Source organism: Mesoplodon densirostris, chromosome 14, assembly GCF_025265405.1.
Source record: "Mesoplodon densirostris isolate mMesDen1 chromosome 14, mMesDen1 primary haplotype, whole genome shotgun sequence".
Taxonomy (NCBI): Eukaryota; Metazoa; Chordata; class Mammalia; order Artiodactyla; family Ziphiidae; genus Mesoplodon; species Mesoplodon densirostris.
In genome coordinates this window covers 41987057-41999491 of record NC_082674.1, presented here as the reverse complement: position 1 = coordinate 41999491, position 12435 = coordinate 41987057, and the positions used below count along the sequence as shown (strand labels likewise).

The 12435-nt window shown below is 38.5% G+C and overlaps 1 protein-coding gene across 20 annotated transcripts in view; it reads left to right on the top strand.

Annotated features, from left to right (window-relative positions):
* NRXN1 (neurexin 1) overlaps positions 1 to 12435 on the top strand; it is a 1137515-nt gene that overhangs the window by 582206 nt on the left and 542874 nt on the right. For 19 of the 20 annotated variants that reach the window (XM_060116684.1, XM_060116683.1, XM_060116682.1 and 16 more), the window contains 2 exons: positions 4943 to 5116; positions 10920 to 11039. In XM_060116684.1, coding sequence (XP_059972667.1) covers positions 4943 to 5116; positions 10920 to 11039 — 294 coding nt within the window. Of the gene's footprint in view, positions 1 to 4942; positions 5117 to 9956; positions 9984 to 10919; positions 11040 to 12435 lie in introns of all 20 variants that reach the window. The other variant, XM_060116667.1, reaches the window with a different exon arrangement.

The window sequence follows — 12435 nt, the reverse complement described above, 5'->3', positions numbered from 1 at the left end:
TTATGTAGTGTCCTTCTTTGTCTCTTCTAATATTCTTTATTTTAAAGTCTATTTTGTCTGAAATGAGACTTGCTACTCCAGCTTTCTTTTGGTTTCCATTTTCATGGAATATCTTTTTCCATCCCCTTACTTTCAGTCTGTATGTGTCTCTAGGTCTGAAGTGGGTCTCTTGTAGACAGCATATATATGGGTCTTGTTTTTGTATCCATTCAGCCAATCTGTGTCTTTTATTGGGAGCATTTAGTCCATTTACATTTAAGGTAATTATCGATATGTATGTTCCTATTCCCATTTTCTTAATTGTTTTGGGTTTGTTATTGTAGGTCTTTTCCTTCTCTTGTGTTTCTTGCCTAGAGAAGTTCCTTTAGCATTTGTTGTAAAGCTGGTTTGGTGGTGCTGAACTCTCTCAGCTTTTGCTTGTCTGTAAAGGTTTTAATTTCTCCATCAAATCTGAATGATCCTTACTGGGTAGAGTAATCTTGATTGCAGGTTTTTCTCCTTCATCACTTTAAATATGTCCTGCCAGTCCCTTCTGGCTTGCAGAGTTTCTGCTGAAATATCAGCTGTTAACCTGATGGGGATTCCCTTGTGTGTTATTTGTTGTTTTTCCCTTGCTGCTTTTAATATGCTTTCTTTGTGTTTAATTTTTGACAGTTTGATTAATATGTGTCTTGGCATGTTTGTCCTTGGATCTATCCTGTATGGGACTCTCTGTGCTTCCTGGACTTGATTAACTATTTCCTTTCCCATATTAGGGAAGTTTTCAACTATAATCTCTTCAAATATTTTCTCAGTCCCTTTCTTTTTCTCTTCTTCTTCTGGAACCCCTATAATTCGAATGTTGGTGCATTTAATGTTGTCCCAGAGGTCTCTGAGACTGTCCTCAGTTCTTTTTCATTCTTTTTTCTTTATTCTGCTCTGCAGTAGTTATTTCCACTATTTTATCTTCCAGGTCACTTATCTGTTCTTCTGCCTCAGTTATTCTGCTATTGATCCCTTCTAGAGTATTTTTAATTTCATTTATTGTGTTGTTCATCATTGCTTGTTTCATCTTTAGTTCTTCTAGGTCCTTGTTAAATGTTTCTTGCATTTTGTCTATTCTATTTCCAAGGTTTTGGATCATCTTTACTATCATTATTCTGAATTCTTTTTCAGGTAGACTGCCTATTTCCTCTTCATTTGTTAGGTCTGGTGGGTTTTTATCTTGCTCCTTCATCTGCTGTGTGTTTTTCTGTCTTCTCATTTTGCTTATCTTACTGTGTTTGGGGTCTCCTTTTTGCAGGCTGAAGGTTCGTAGTTCTCGTTGTTTTTGGTGTCTGTCCCCAGTGGCTAAGGTTGGTTCAGTGGGTTGTGTAGGCTCCCTGGTGGAGGGGACTAGTGCCTGTGTTCTGGTGGATGAGGCTGTATCCTGTCTTTCTGGTGGGCAGGTCCATGTCTGGTGGTGTGTTTTGGGGTGTCTGTGGACTTTTTATGATTTTAGGCAGCCTGTCTGCTAATGGATAGGATTGTGTTCCTGTCTTGCTAGTTGTTTGGCATAGGGTGTCCAGCACTGTAGCTTGCTGGTCGTTGAGTGAAGCTGGGTGCTGGTGTTGAGATGGAGATCTCTGGAAGATTTTCGCCGTTTGATATTATGTGGAGCTGGGAGGTCTCTTGTGGACCAGTGTCCTGAAGTTCGCTCTCCCACCTCAGAGGCACAGCACTGACTCCTGGCTCCTCAATTTGGGATGATTTGTTGTCTATTCATGTATTCCACAGATGCAGGGTACATCAAGTTGATTGTGGAGCTTTAATCCGCTGCTTCTGAGGCTCCTGGGAGAGATTTCCCTTTCTCTTCTTTGTTCTCACAGCTCCCGGGACTCAGCTTTGGATTTGGCCCCACCTCTGCGTGTAGGTCGCCTGAGGGCATCTGTTCTTCGCTCAGCTCAGACAGGACGGGGTTAAAGGAGCAGCTACTTCGGGGACTCTGGCTCACTCAGGCTGGAGGGAAGGGAGACGTACGGAGGACGGGGCGAGCCTGCGGTGGCAGAGGCCGGCGTGACGTTGCACCAGCCTGAGGCGCGCCACGTGACGTTGCACCAGCCTGAGGCGCGCCGCATGTGCGTTCTCCTGGGGAAGTTGTTCCTGGATACCAGGACCCTGGCAGTGGCGGGCTGCACAGGCTCCCAGAAGGGAGGTGTGGATAGTGATTTGTGCTCGCACACAGGCATCTTGGTGGCGGCAGCAGCAGCCTTAGCGTCTCATGCCCGTCTCTGGGGTCCACACTTTTAGGCGCGGCTCGCGCCCGTCTCTGGAGCTCCTTTAAGCAGCGCTCTTAATCCCCTCTCCTCGAGCACCAGGAAACAAAGAGGGAAGAAAAAGTCTCCTGCCTCTTCGGCAGGTCCAGACTTTTTCCCGGACTCCCTCCCAGCCAGCCATGGCGCACTAACCCCCTGCAGGCTTCCTCTCCCTGCGCTCCTACCGAAGCCCGAGCCTCAGCTCCCACCCCGCCCGCCCCGGCGGGTGAGCAGACAAGCCTCTCGGCCTGGTGAGTGCCGGTCGTCACCGATCCTCTGTGCGGGAATCTCTCTGCTTTGCCCTCCGCACCCCTGTTGCTGCGCTCTCCTCCGCGGCTCCGAAGCTTTCCCCCTCCGCCACCCGCAGTCTCCGCCCGCGAAGGGGCTTCCTAGTGTGTGGAAACCTTTCCTCCTTCACGGCTCCCTCCCACTGGTGCAGGTCCTGTCCCTATTATTTTGTCTGTTTTTTCTTTTTTCTTTTGCCCTATCCAGGTACGTGGGGAGTTTCTTGCCTTTTGGGGGGTCTGAGGTCTTCTGCCAGCGTTCAGTAGGTGTTCTGTAGGAGTTGTTCCACGTGTAGATGTATTTCTGGTGTATCTGTGGGGAGGAAGGTGATCTCCGCGTCTTACTCTTCCGCCATCTTCCCCTCGTCCAGTCGGTTTCCAGGGTTTGACTCACATACAAGGTGGGTGACCCTGCTAGTGTTGGAGGGTCTCCTGCAGAGGCGGGTGGTAACTATGTCTCACTGTAGGGGCAAGGACCTAGATGTTTCCTATTATTTAAGAGGTGAGGGAAGTAAGCATATCCAGTACCTTCAGTACAAATTATGCAGGATCAGTGGCATCCTAGTGTAATACTTAGAGCTTTAGTTAGTAGGTTAGGGACCTAAGTTCTCAGTTTATTTTTGTTTTGTTTTGTTTTGTTTTTTGTTGTACGCGGGCCTCTCACTGTTGTGGCCTGTCCCATTGCGGAGCACAGGCTCCGGACGCGCAGGCCCAGTGGCCATGGCTCACGGGCCCAGCCGCTCCGCGGCATGTCAGATCCTCCCTGACCGGGGCATGAACCCGTGTCCCCTGCATCGGCAGGCGGACTCTCAACCACTGCGCCACCAGGGAAGCCCAGTTCTCAGTTTTTTATGGCTAAATGACTTGAAGCAAGCTCAGTTTTCTCATCAGTACAATCAGGAGCATTCTGTGTGTTGCTTGATTTTTACCCTACTTACCAGGTTAGCCTGTTACTGTTTTATGGATGGTGGCGGAAGACACAAGCTTTCTGGGTCAGACACCAAGCACTTTATTACTCATGACTTAACAAACAGTGTGAGCATAAGCATGTGTATCAGTTCTCATTCCTCCCAAGTCCCATGAAAACAATACAAAGGGGCCCAGAGAACATTAGGAATATAGGAGTTTTGTGTTACAGTGGGAGAAGGTATCAGGTAACATGAAAGTTAAATAAAATGTTTAATGTGAGAGAGAAAATCCAAATGACAGTGCAAAGTCAGAGAAGCAAGTAGCTAAACAGAATATGTTATCAGAACTTGTAAACAGGAGTAGTATATTATGGAAATTTGGGGTCACCCTCCTTACGTTTTGCATTGATTGTTTACTAGAGTCAGTTAATTACATCTACTCAGTGCTATACAGATATGATGAATAATCTTTAATAGAAAAGAAACAGAATCAAGCTTGGATTGCAATCTCTTTTTTTAAGTAGTAGTCCATAAAGTTGGGAAATCTTCAACCTAGAGATATGAAGATGACAAGCAGAGCAAAGTGTCCCACTAGAAACTGTAATAAAATTGGGAAAAATTAATTGGTAACTTGTCAGTAGATCCCAGAACAGCATAAAGAATTCAAAGTGGTATGCCTTTACCTAAAAAATGAAATACTTGAAAAGGGATGGAATATTCAGGTATATATAGTCTACTATGGGAGTGACTTAGTGAATAAATTAGGTGCAAGCAAGGTTAATAGGTTCAAGCATACTAGAAAAGGCAATTTTAGACATTAGACATTTAGAATTTATTGAGCTTCTAGTTAACAGAAAGGCCTAGAACTCTCTAAGCAGAATGTAGATTTGATAATAATAACACCTGCTAACATCTACTACATATATTCATTCTGATAGATTCTTTCCATTATTTTATCTCATTTAATTCTCACACAACCCTATGGAACAGGCTTTATTGTTCCCATTTTAGAAATGAGGTTACTAATGATCAGAGAAACTAAAAAAAAAAAAAAAAAAAAAGAAAATGCTCAAAGCCATAGAGTCGGTAAATAACTTGACTTGGATTTTATTGGGTTGGCCAAAAAGTTCTTTTGGGTTCTTCCATAACATCTTATGGAAAAACGTGAACAAACTTTTTGGCCAACCCAATAATTCAGGGACCACTTCATGGTCCATGTTCCTTCCATTTTGCCACACTGTATCGAACTCATTTAAGTTCTCTGTGGAAATAGCTTCTAGAAATTTCTTCTGGTGCTGATGTATTATTCAAACACCTGTATTGTTTTGTACTTTTTAGAAAATATCTAGTCATAAATTTACTTTTTAAAATTAATTTAATGAAAAATAAACCTCTCTATTTTTTTTGTGTGTGTTCTACTGTTGTTTAAAGTCAATGTTAAGTTACTTTTGTGACCAAAATTTTTGTCTTCCCACAGGTGACTTGTATATAGGAGGAGTGGCCAAGGAAACATATAAATCCTTGCCGAAACTCGTCCATGCCAAGGAGGGCTTCCAAGGCTGCCTGGCATCAGTTGATCTAAATGGACGGCTTCCAGACCTCATCTCAGATGCTCTTTTCTGCAATGGACAGATTGAGAGAGGCTGTGAAGGTACTAGATCTTTGTTATCACACTCAAAATAATTCTAATTCCACCTATAAATGAGAACAGCAAAATTCTCTGGCAGGCAAAATTTTCATTTCTGACAATTGGCCATACCCCCAGTTACGGCTTAAAAGTCCTTATTCATGTTTTCAACTTTTCATCCCATAAATCTTAAATTTTCTGGACTGTTTGCAAACCTAGACTAATGCTTGATATAAAATGGGAGCTATGGATCTTGTTATTTTCTGCTTCTTTGCATTCTATAGTTCACCTAATTAGTGTGCTAATCACTTCTGCAATGCTTTCTTTATAGCATTAAATAGATACTCCACTTGGACTAGAAAAACATATTTACTCCAGCAAATGTTAATCAACTTGAGCCTGCTTTTTGAAATCTACATTCAGTAGGATACAACAAGAGAATAACATTCAGATACCCATTCTCAAATTACAGTTTGGTTTGTTTCTACCTGGCAGCAAGAGTGTCTCCCATATATTATCAGTTTGTTTTAGCAAAAATTGGTTTCTTCTATTACCCAAGGCTAATATTCCATACTTCAGAAATGTTCTCAAGTATCTTTCTGTACTTTTGTGTTCTCTATCAGACTAAGATCTGTAGGAGTACTTTTTGATTGCTACTTTCATTTTAGATAATTTTCACTTCAGCACCTCAGGTTATTTGAGCCAATTCTCCCTCCATAAATGCAATTTAATCACATTATCCTGAATTTTGTAGCTGTGAATGTGTTGCTGCTTCTCTTTTAATGTTGAATACAGTTTGGGCCATTTTGAAAATTTTAGATTCATAAGAAAATTTCATACGGGGAAAGCAAAGAAAGATGTGAATTCCTGTCTCCCAGGAGATTATGAATCATGTCTTCTCAGCCAAAATAATGATATTAGATTTAGCAATTACCTAAGTACATATAAATTTTTTATTTGGAAATACATTTTTTTCTCTCTGTAACATGTATTTCCCTGAAAAATCAGGCGGAATTCAAATTGTGTTTTAATCACGCCAGAGGATAAGATTATTTAATGGAAATCTTTGTTGAGTTCATTTTTAATGTTTTGATGTATTTATTTACTTTGTTTCAAATTTTGGTATAAATGCCCTTTTGTAAAACAAAGGGAAACTGTGTTTTCTGCTTTTACCAATTTAGCAAAGGAAACAAAATTGTTAAGTGAATAAATTCTCTCTAGTGGATGGAGACAAAAATGTGGGACATAACTTTGATTCTTGGAGGTGATCTAATAAGTGAGAATATATGTTTTTTTTTTTAAGGGTACTACAAAATCTTCTGAAAACAGTTTTCAAAAATAGGCCTTTCTACAAGTTGCTCCGTAAATTCTCACCTACAAGAAATGGTGGGAGCAGACAGACACATTCACAGCTAAACACTCACAAGATAGAAAACCAAACCCACACACATGACCTCCCACCACTGGCACATAATGTGAGTGGGTGAGTGGAAGGGAAAACTAATAAGAAATGTACTGAGAAAGTGTATTTACAGAAATAAAATTTGGTGTTATTTTCCATCATAATCTAATAAGCAATTTGGTTGAGGTGATTGTACATCTTCTTGGGTAATTGTAAACTGTGGTTTGAACATCCGAAATCATTCAGTAGATTATGACATTGGCTCCTTCCTTACCTTATCTAGTTTGCTTTAATATCTGAGCTTTAATAATTCTCACCCTTTTTTACTCCCTTTTCCTTTATTTTTAGAATGTTGCCATGCTCCTGCCTTTCTGCCTTGACACTTCCCTGATTTTTTCATTCCAACATCAAGGTTAACAATTTTTAATTTATGATCATTTCTGTCCTCTGTGGTTCCTAGGAATAATCTCAGATGTACCTGTCAGAGGTGTAATTGATGAGATACACATATTTTTAGGATTGGTGGTAAACTTCTAGATACTCAATAAATTATTTCTCTAAAGATTGTTCTCATGGGATTTTGAGCTCAAACCACATTGGAATCACTTAACTTCCATATTAATAGAAATAGTTTAAATTTGACATCACTAAATGATATCTTGTCAAGATTTTCCACCATTTCTACCCAAGACCCACAAATCTCTAATGTTCTTTCATGTAAAAAGTCATTGGCCTTCTCTCAATAATCACTTGCTGCCTTTCATTTCTAACTTATTTCAGTGAGTAATAGCTGATTTTATTTACACAACACATTAGCTAGCAGAGGGAACTTACCTTGCCCTTTTCCCTTTAGATTAATGTTTCTCAACTTGAGCAAGTATTGGAATCACCTGGAGAATTGTTAAAACCCATGTTACTTGACACCACCCCAAGGTTTCTGATTCAGTAGGTCTAGGATGGGGCTCTAGAATTTACATTTCTAGCAAGTTCCTAAATGATGCTGATGCTTTTGGTCTGACACCAGACTTTGAAAATTACTACCTGGAAAAGCGTTGACCTGCTTACTTAAGAGAAAATAGAGACTGGCGATACACCAATAATCAGGCTCAGTTAAGCTCAATACTGAGTCAAGATAACTTCCATACATGAAGTCAGTGAAACAATTTTTAATTTAGGCACTTGCATAGACTCATAACATTCAACACTGGAATTGCATTATAAGCTACAGAAATACTTCACTATTAAAGCTACCATCGATTAAGCACTGGTAGCAGTAAGTTTACATATGCAATTTCATTTCCCCAAACTCTATCAATTAGGTATTACTGTTTTGTTTTTTTTTTTTTTTTAGAAGAGTAAATTGAGCCTTAGAGGTGTAAGGTGACCTTCCTAAGGTCACACAGCACGTAAGTGGATGATGGAAGCTTTGAACCCAATTTTGCCTTACTTGGAATCCCAGGCATCTAAGCACTTTCCTCTATTGTTTCTTTGGTTTCCAGACATTGTAGTTTTACCTTCACTTTCCTTTCCTTTTCAAACATATCCTTATTTTTAACCACTTAATTCAAATATCCTTGTGGCTTGCTCCCAATTTTATTCAGTGACAAAATAAAAAGGATATTATATAACTAAAAAGAAAAATAAATTCAGGGTTTTGTCTTGTGCAAATGACTGTCACTGTTTAAATATTTTTCAAGGTGAGTACTTTAAAAAATGTGACTTGTCAGGCATAGGCATGCATTCACTTGTAATACCTGAATATATAAAGACTGTTGTGATAATGGAAAACATAATAAAGCATGTCTTTATGCTCACATAAAGGCTTGGCAGCCACTCTGGGTGGCTGCTCTACAATATGGGCAGGCAGGTTATTTTTTAGAATTTCAATTTTACCATTTTTAGAGTTAAGCATTATTTTGCAGTTGTATTTCTGACAATTTTTGCAAAAAGAAAAACAAAAACATGGCTCCTCATCAGTTCTTGCTCCTGCTCTTTCCTTCTGCTGGGCAAGTCAGGGGAATAGTGTCCTTTGATAACACAGCCCCTGACCCAGGCTGGGCTTGTACCAGAGGAAGGACTGTGCTAAGGAATATTGCTTTGAGTTTTTTCTTTTTAAACAAATATTAATTATTTTCAGTCTTTAATGCCATGGAATAAAGGTCATTGGACCACTTGCCTCTCACAGATTGGAAGAAAAACAAAAACTGAGCAATTTAGTGGCTCTTAGTTTTTTGATGCAATAGGTGAGAAAAACTATTACATCCATTCAGGTCTCCCAGGCCTGGGAGATTTTTATTATTATTAAAAACGACTATTATTTTTGTTATTATTACTATACTGATTATTATTATTACTATTATTATTATTATATAATTAGTAGTTACAGTACTATGATTTCTGAATTTGTAAAAATTCATATTGAATGTTTAGGCTACATTCAATAACTTCTTATGAAGAATACCGTGACTAAGAAATTTATAATAAAAATATGGTTATAAGGAGGATATTTAAAATTGATGCTTATAGAAACATCAATTTGTACAAAATCTAATTACAGATAATTCTCATGTATTCACTAGAGCAGTTACCTCAAAGGGTCTCAGTGTTAATAGCATCTAATTAGTCTGGTGTCTATTTTTGTATTTTCATAAAACCTAAGATTGTGTTTACTAGAAAATATCTTCAGTTTATACTCTAAAGGTATTGAGGTAGATGGTGTTCCCTTCCCACCCTTCCCTAAGATAACCCTTATTAGTGAGGTTCTACTGTAATAAGTATTCACAGGGCAGTACTTAAGTGTTGAAGACAGTTATAGAGGAAGAGAAAATATAGATGTAACTCTGAGATCTGTAAGAAATCTATACCCAGTCTGGTAAAAGCAAAGATAAATACTCCACGTTGCAATCTTGTAAAGGAAGTTTCTTTATGGGGAATTATATTGCAATTTGTTTCTTCCATCCTTTACTTTTTCTTTCATCTACCAAATGGTGTATACATTTTGATAGTTTGGTGTCACTGTAAGGTCCAACTGTTGACAGAGAATGGCTGGCATTACAGTTTTAAGCCTTAACTACAATAGCAGGATAAAAGACCTAGAGGGAAAAAAATAGAAAGGGATGATTGGTCTTCTAATGACCATCGTCTACACTGTATCTGCACGTGACAAATGGGGCTGCATGCTTCAACTAAGCAATGCAGTCACTTTGTGTCATCGGCTCAGTTAACCATTATATAAATACATGTATAGTGAAATTCTAATCAATTATCGCTTTCTTAGTTTTGGCTTCTCTTAAGATTTATGGCTGTTAATTATTAATTTGTTTGCTCTACATAGCATTTCTCTCCCCCTTTACAGCAGCATGCTTTTTTGAATCTGAATGTTCTTCTATGTTTGCCCCATTTCAGTATTGCTTACTAACATTTAATATATTTTGCTTTTTTTTTTTAATTTTGCTGACAAAGTTGCATTGATGAAAGCTGACTTGCAAGGTAGATAGCCCTGTGTGTATAAAACAAGACTGAAACCCCGTAATACACAGTGGAAACCTAAAAATAACATTTTTTACATTTTTGCAGTAACTGTTATTTGGTGAAGTTTTCATTTTCCCCCTTCTTGAATGTTGTCCAAGAAACCTCATTTTGTAGCATAGTTTGCATAAAGGCTTTCAGTCTTGAATATGTTTGTATAGTGATTACCTTTAGTGCTTTGATCATCCTTTTTTTAGTTCTTTGTTTTTCAGTGTTCTAGTTATGATTCTTTAGAAATAGACTAGTGTTCTTTTTACTTGTATGTTACATGGGGGCATGTCATTTATACAGAGTTTTTAGTTTTATGTTTAATTGCATGAAATTGTTAAAGCATGTGGATTGATACTTGCCAACATACCTATCCAAAACACCCAGCAATCATAACTTTATTCATAGTTTGTGCAGGAAAACTTCTAGAAACTTATAGGACATTTTTGTATAACTCTTCAGTGTTTTTTTGTTTTGTTTTTTGTTTTTTTTGCTAATCTGTATCTCAGTTTCATGAAGTCATAATTTCCATCTCTCATGGTGTCTCTACCCATTGGTCCGAAGTTAAGGAGATCCATGTGTTTTTCTAAAATCCAAACAGTGAGAGAGAATTATTGATGATGGAATGAGATCACCTGCTACCATGATCATACGAGAAGCTATGTGCTTGCTTTTACTATTTGCTGGTCTAGTTTACTATTATAATGTATTTTGTCCTGTATTTGAAACTTGAGAAACCTTTATATTACAGCTTCTCTGTTCCTAATTCAGGTGTGTGAACTAGAACTTTCCAAACTAGTTTGGTCATGTATTTTGAGGTGTTGGCAACTACTAAATGTGACCTAGCTCACGTGTGAAACACTTTTAGATTTTTTTAAAGAACCCAAGTTGCTTTTGGATTGTTTTCAGGGCCCAGCACAACCTGCCAGGAGGACTCATGTTCCAACCAAGGCGTGTGCTTGCAGCAGTGGGACGGCTTCAGCTGTGACTGTAGCATGACCTCCTTCAGCGGGCCACTCTGCAATGACCGTAAGTTCCCCTCTGAGTGTAGACTGATGCTCATCGTTGCTTCCAGTTACTGTTTGACATCCCGGGTCTAAAGCTGGGAGTCTTTATATTATCCATGAATAAGTTAAACTGTCATAACCAGGAGGAGCATTTGGTTCCACAGAAAGGACATGTTTGAAATACTAAAGTGTCAATCAAGGATGCCATTAGCCAAAATCTGTGATGATGGTGATTCTTTGGTCTTCAACTCTTTGTTGGAATTTTTTAAATTGCTAATGGTCACCTTGTCAAAAATATTTTTTTCATTTCCTGTATGTGACACCCATCCCCTAGTTTTTGAAAGAGGCTTCATGTTGCTTTCTATTAAGTAATATTTCATTTCATAAGATTATATCTTGAGGGCTGGAATTTTAGTGAATTGACAGGTTCATTATGTTTCTCTCTCTACATCTTTTCAAGCTCATACTGCCTTTTACATTAAAAAACAGTATGTTTAAACTTGGTCCTTCAGCTACTCTCCCTTACGTTTGTGTTTGTGTTTTTTCCCCTTTAGTCTCACAATATAAGCATGACAGGGGACATCCCTGGCGATGCAGTGATTAAGACTTCTCCTTCCAGTGCAGGGGGTATGGGTCAGGGAGCTAAGATCCCACATGCCTTGTGGCCAAAAAAACAAACAAACAAAACAAAACAGAAGCAATATTGAACAAATTCAATAAAGACTTTAAAAATGGTCCACATCGAAAAAATAAATAAAATTACATTAAAAAAATAAGCATGACAAAGAAACATGACATTCACATTATATTATGGAATATTTGTGAGTGCCTAATTTATGTGATAGCAGTGTGGATTTTGAGACCATATTAACTGGTATGTGGGATGAAGTTCTGTTTCTTAACTTTCAAATAGATACTGCTTTACAACACTTCATCAAAATGATAATACAAGGGTTTCCTACAAAACTTTGCATTCCACTCTCTTGAGAAGATTTATCTGACAGAGCCTTCTGGTTGTAAAATATAGTCTATGCTTATGTTGTAAATGCTACAACATTGAAGAAAAAGCTCTAGGATAGTGGGATAGCAGATGAGATGATTGAAGAAGGTTTGGGCTTCCAGGGAAAGGCAGAGATTGAGCATGGATTTAAAGAAAGACTAGAGCTTGTTCATTTTGACCTTTATCTATTTGAGACTCTGTTCATGTCAGTAGATATGTGTTTCATAAGGTTGAAGATGGGGTCAAACCAGAACATGTTATTGAAGTGAGTTGTTGCAGCCTAGCAATATAGTACAATTTCCTAGCTATCTTCAGGTTTCCTATCCAAAATATTGAATATAGGAAGAACAAGCAACTAATACAAAGTGAATAGTACTTGGAAGAGACATGTAAAGATCACACCACCACAGAAGGAGAA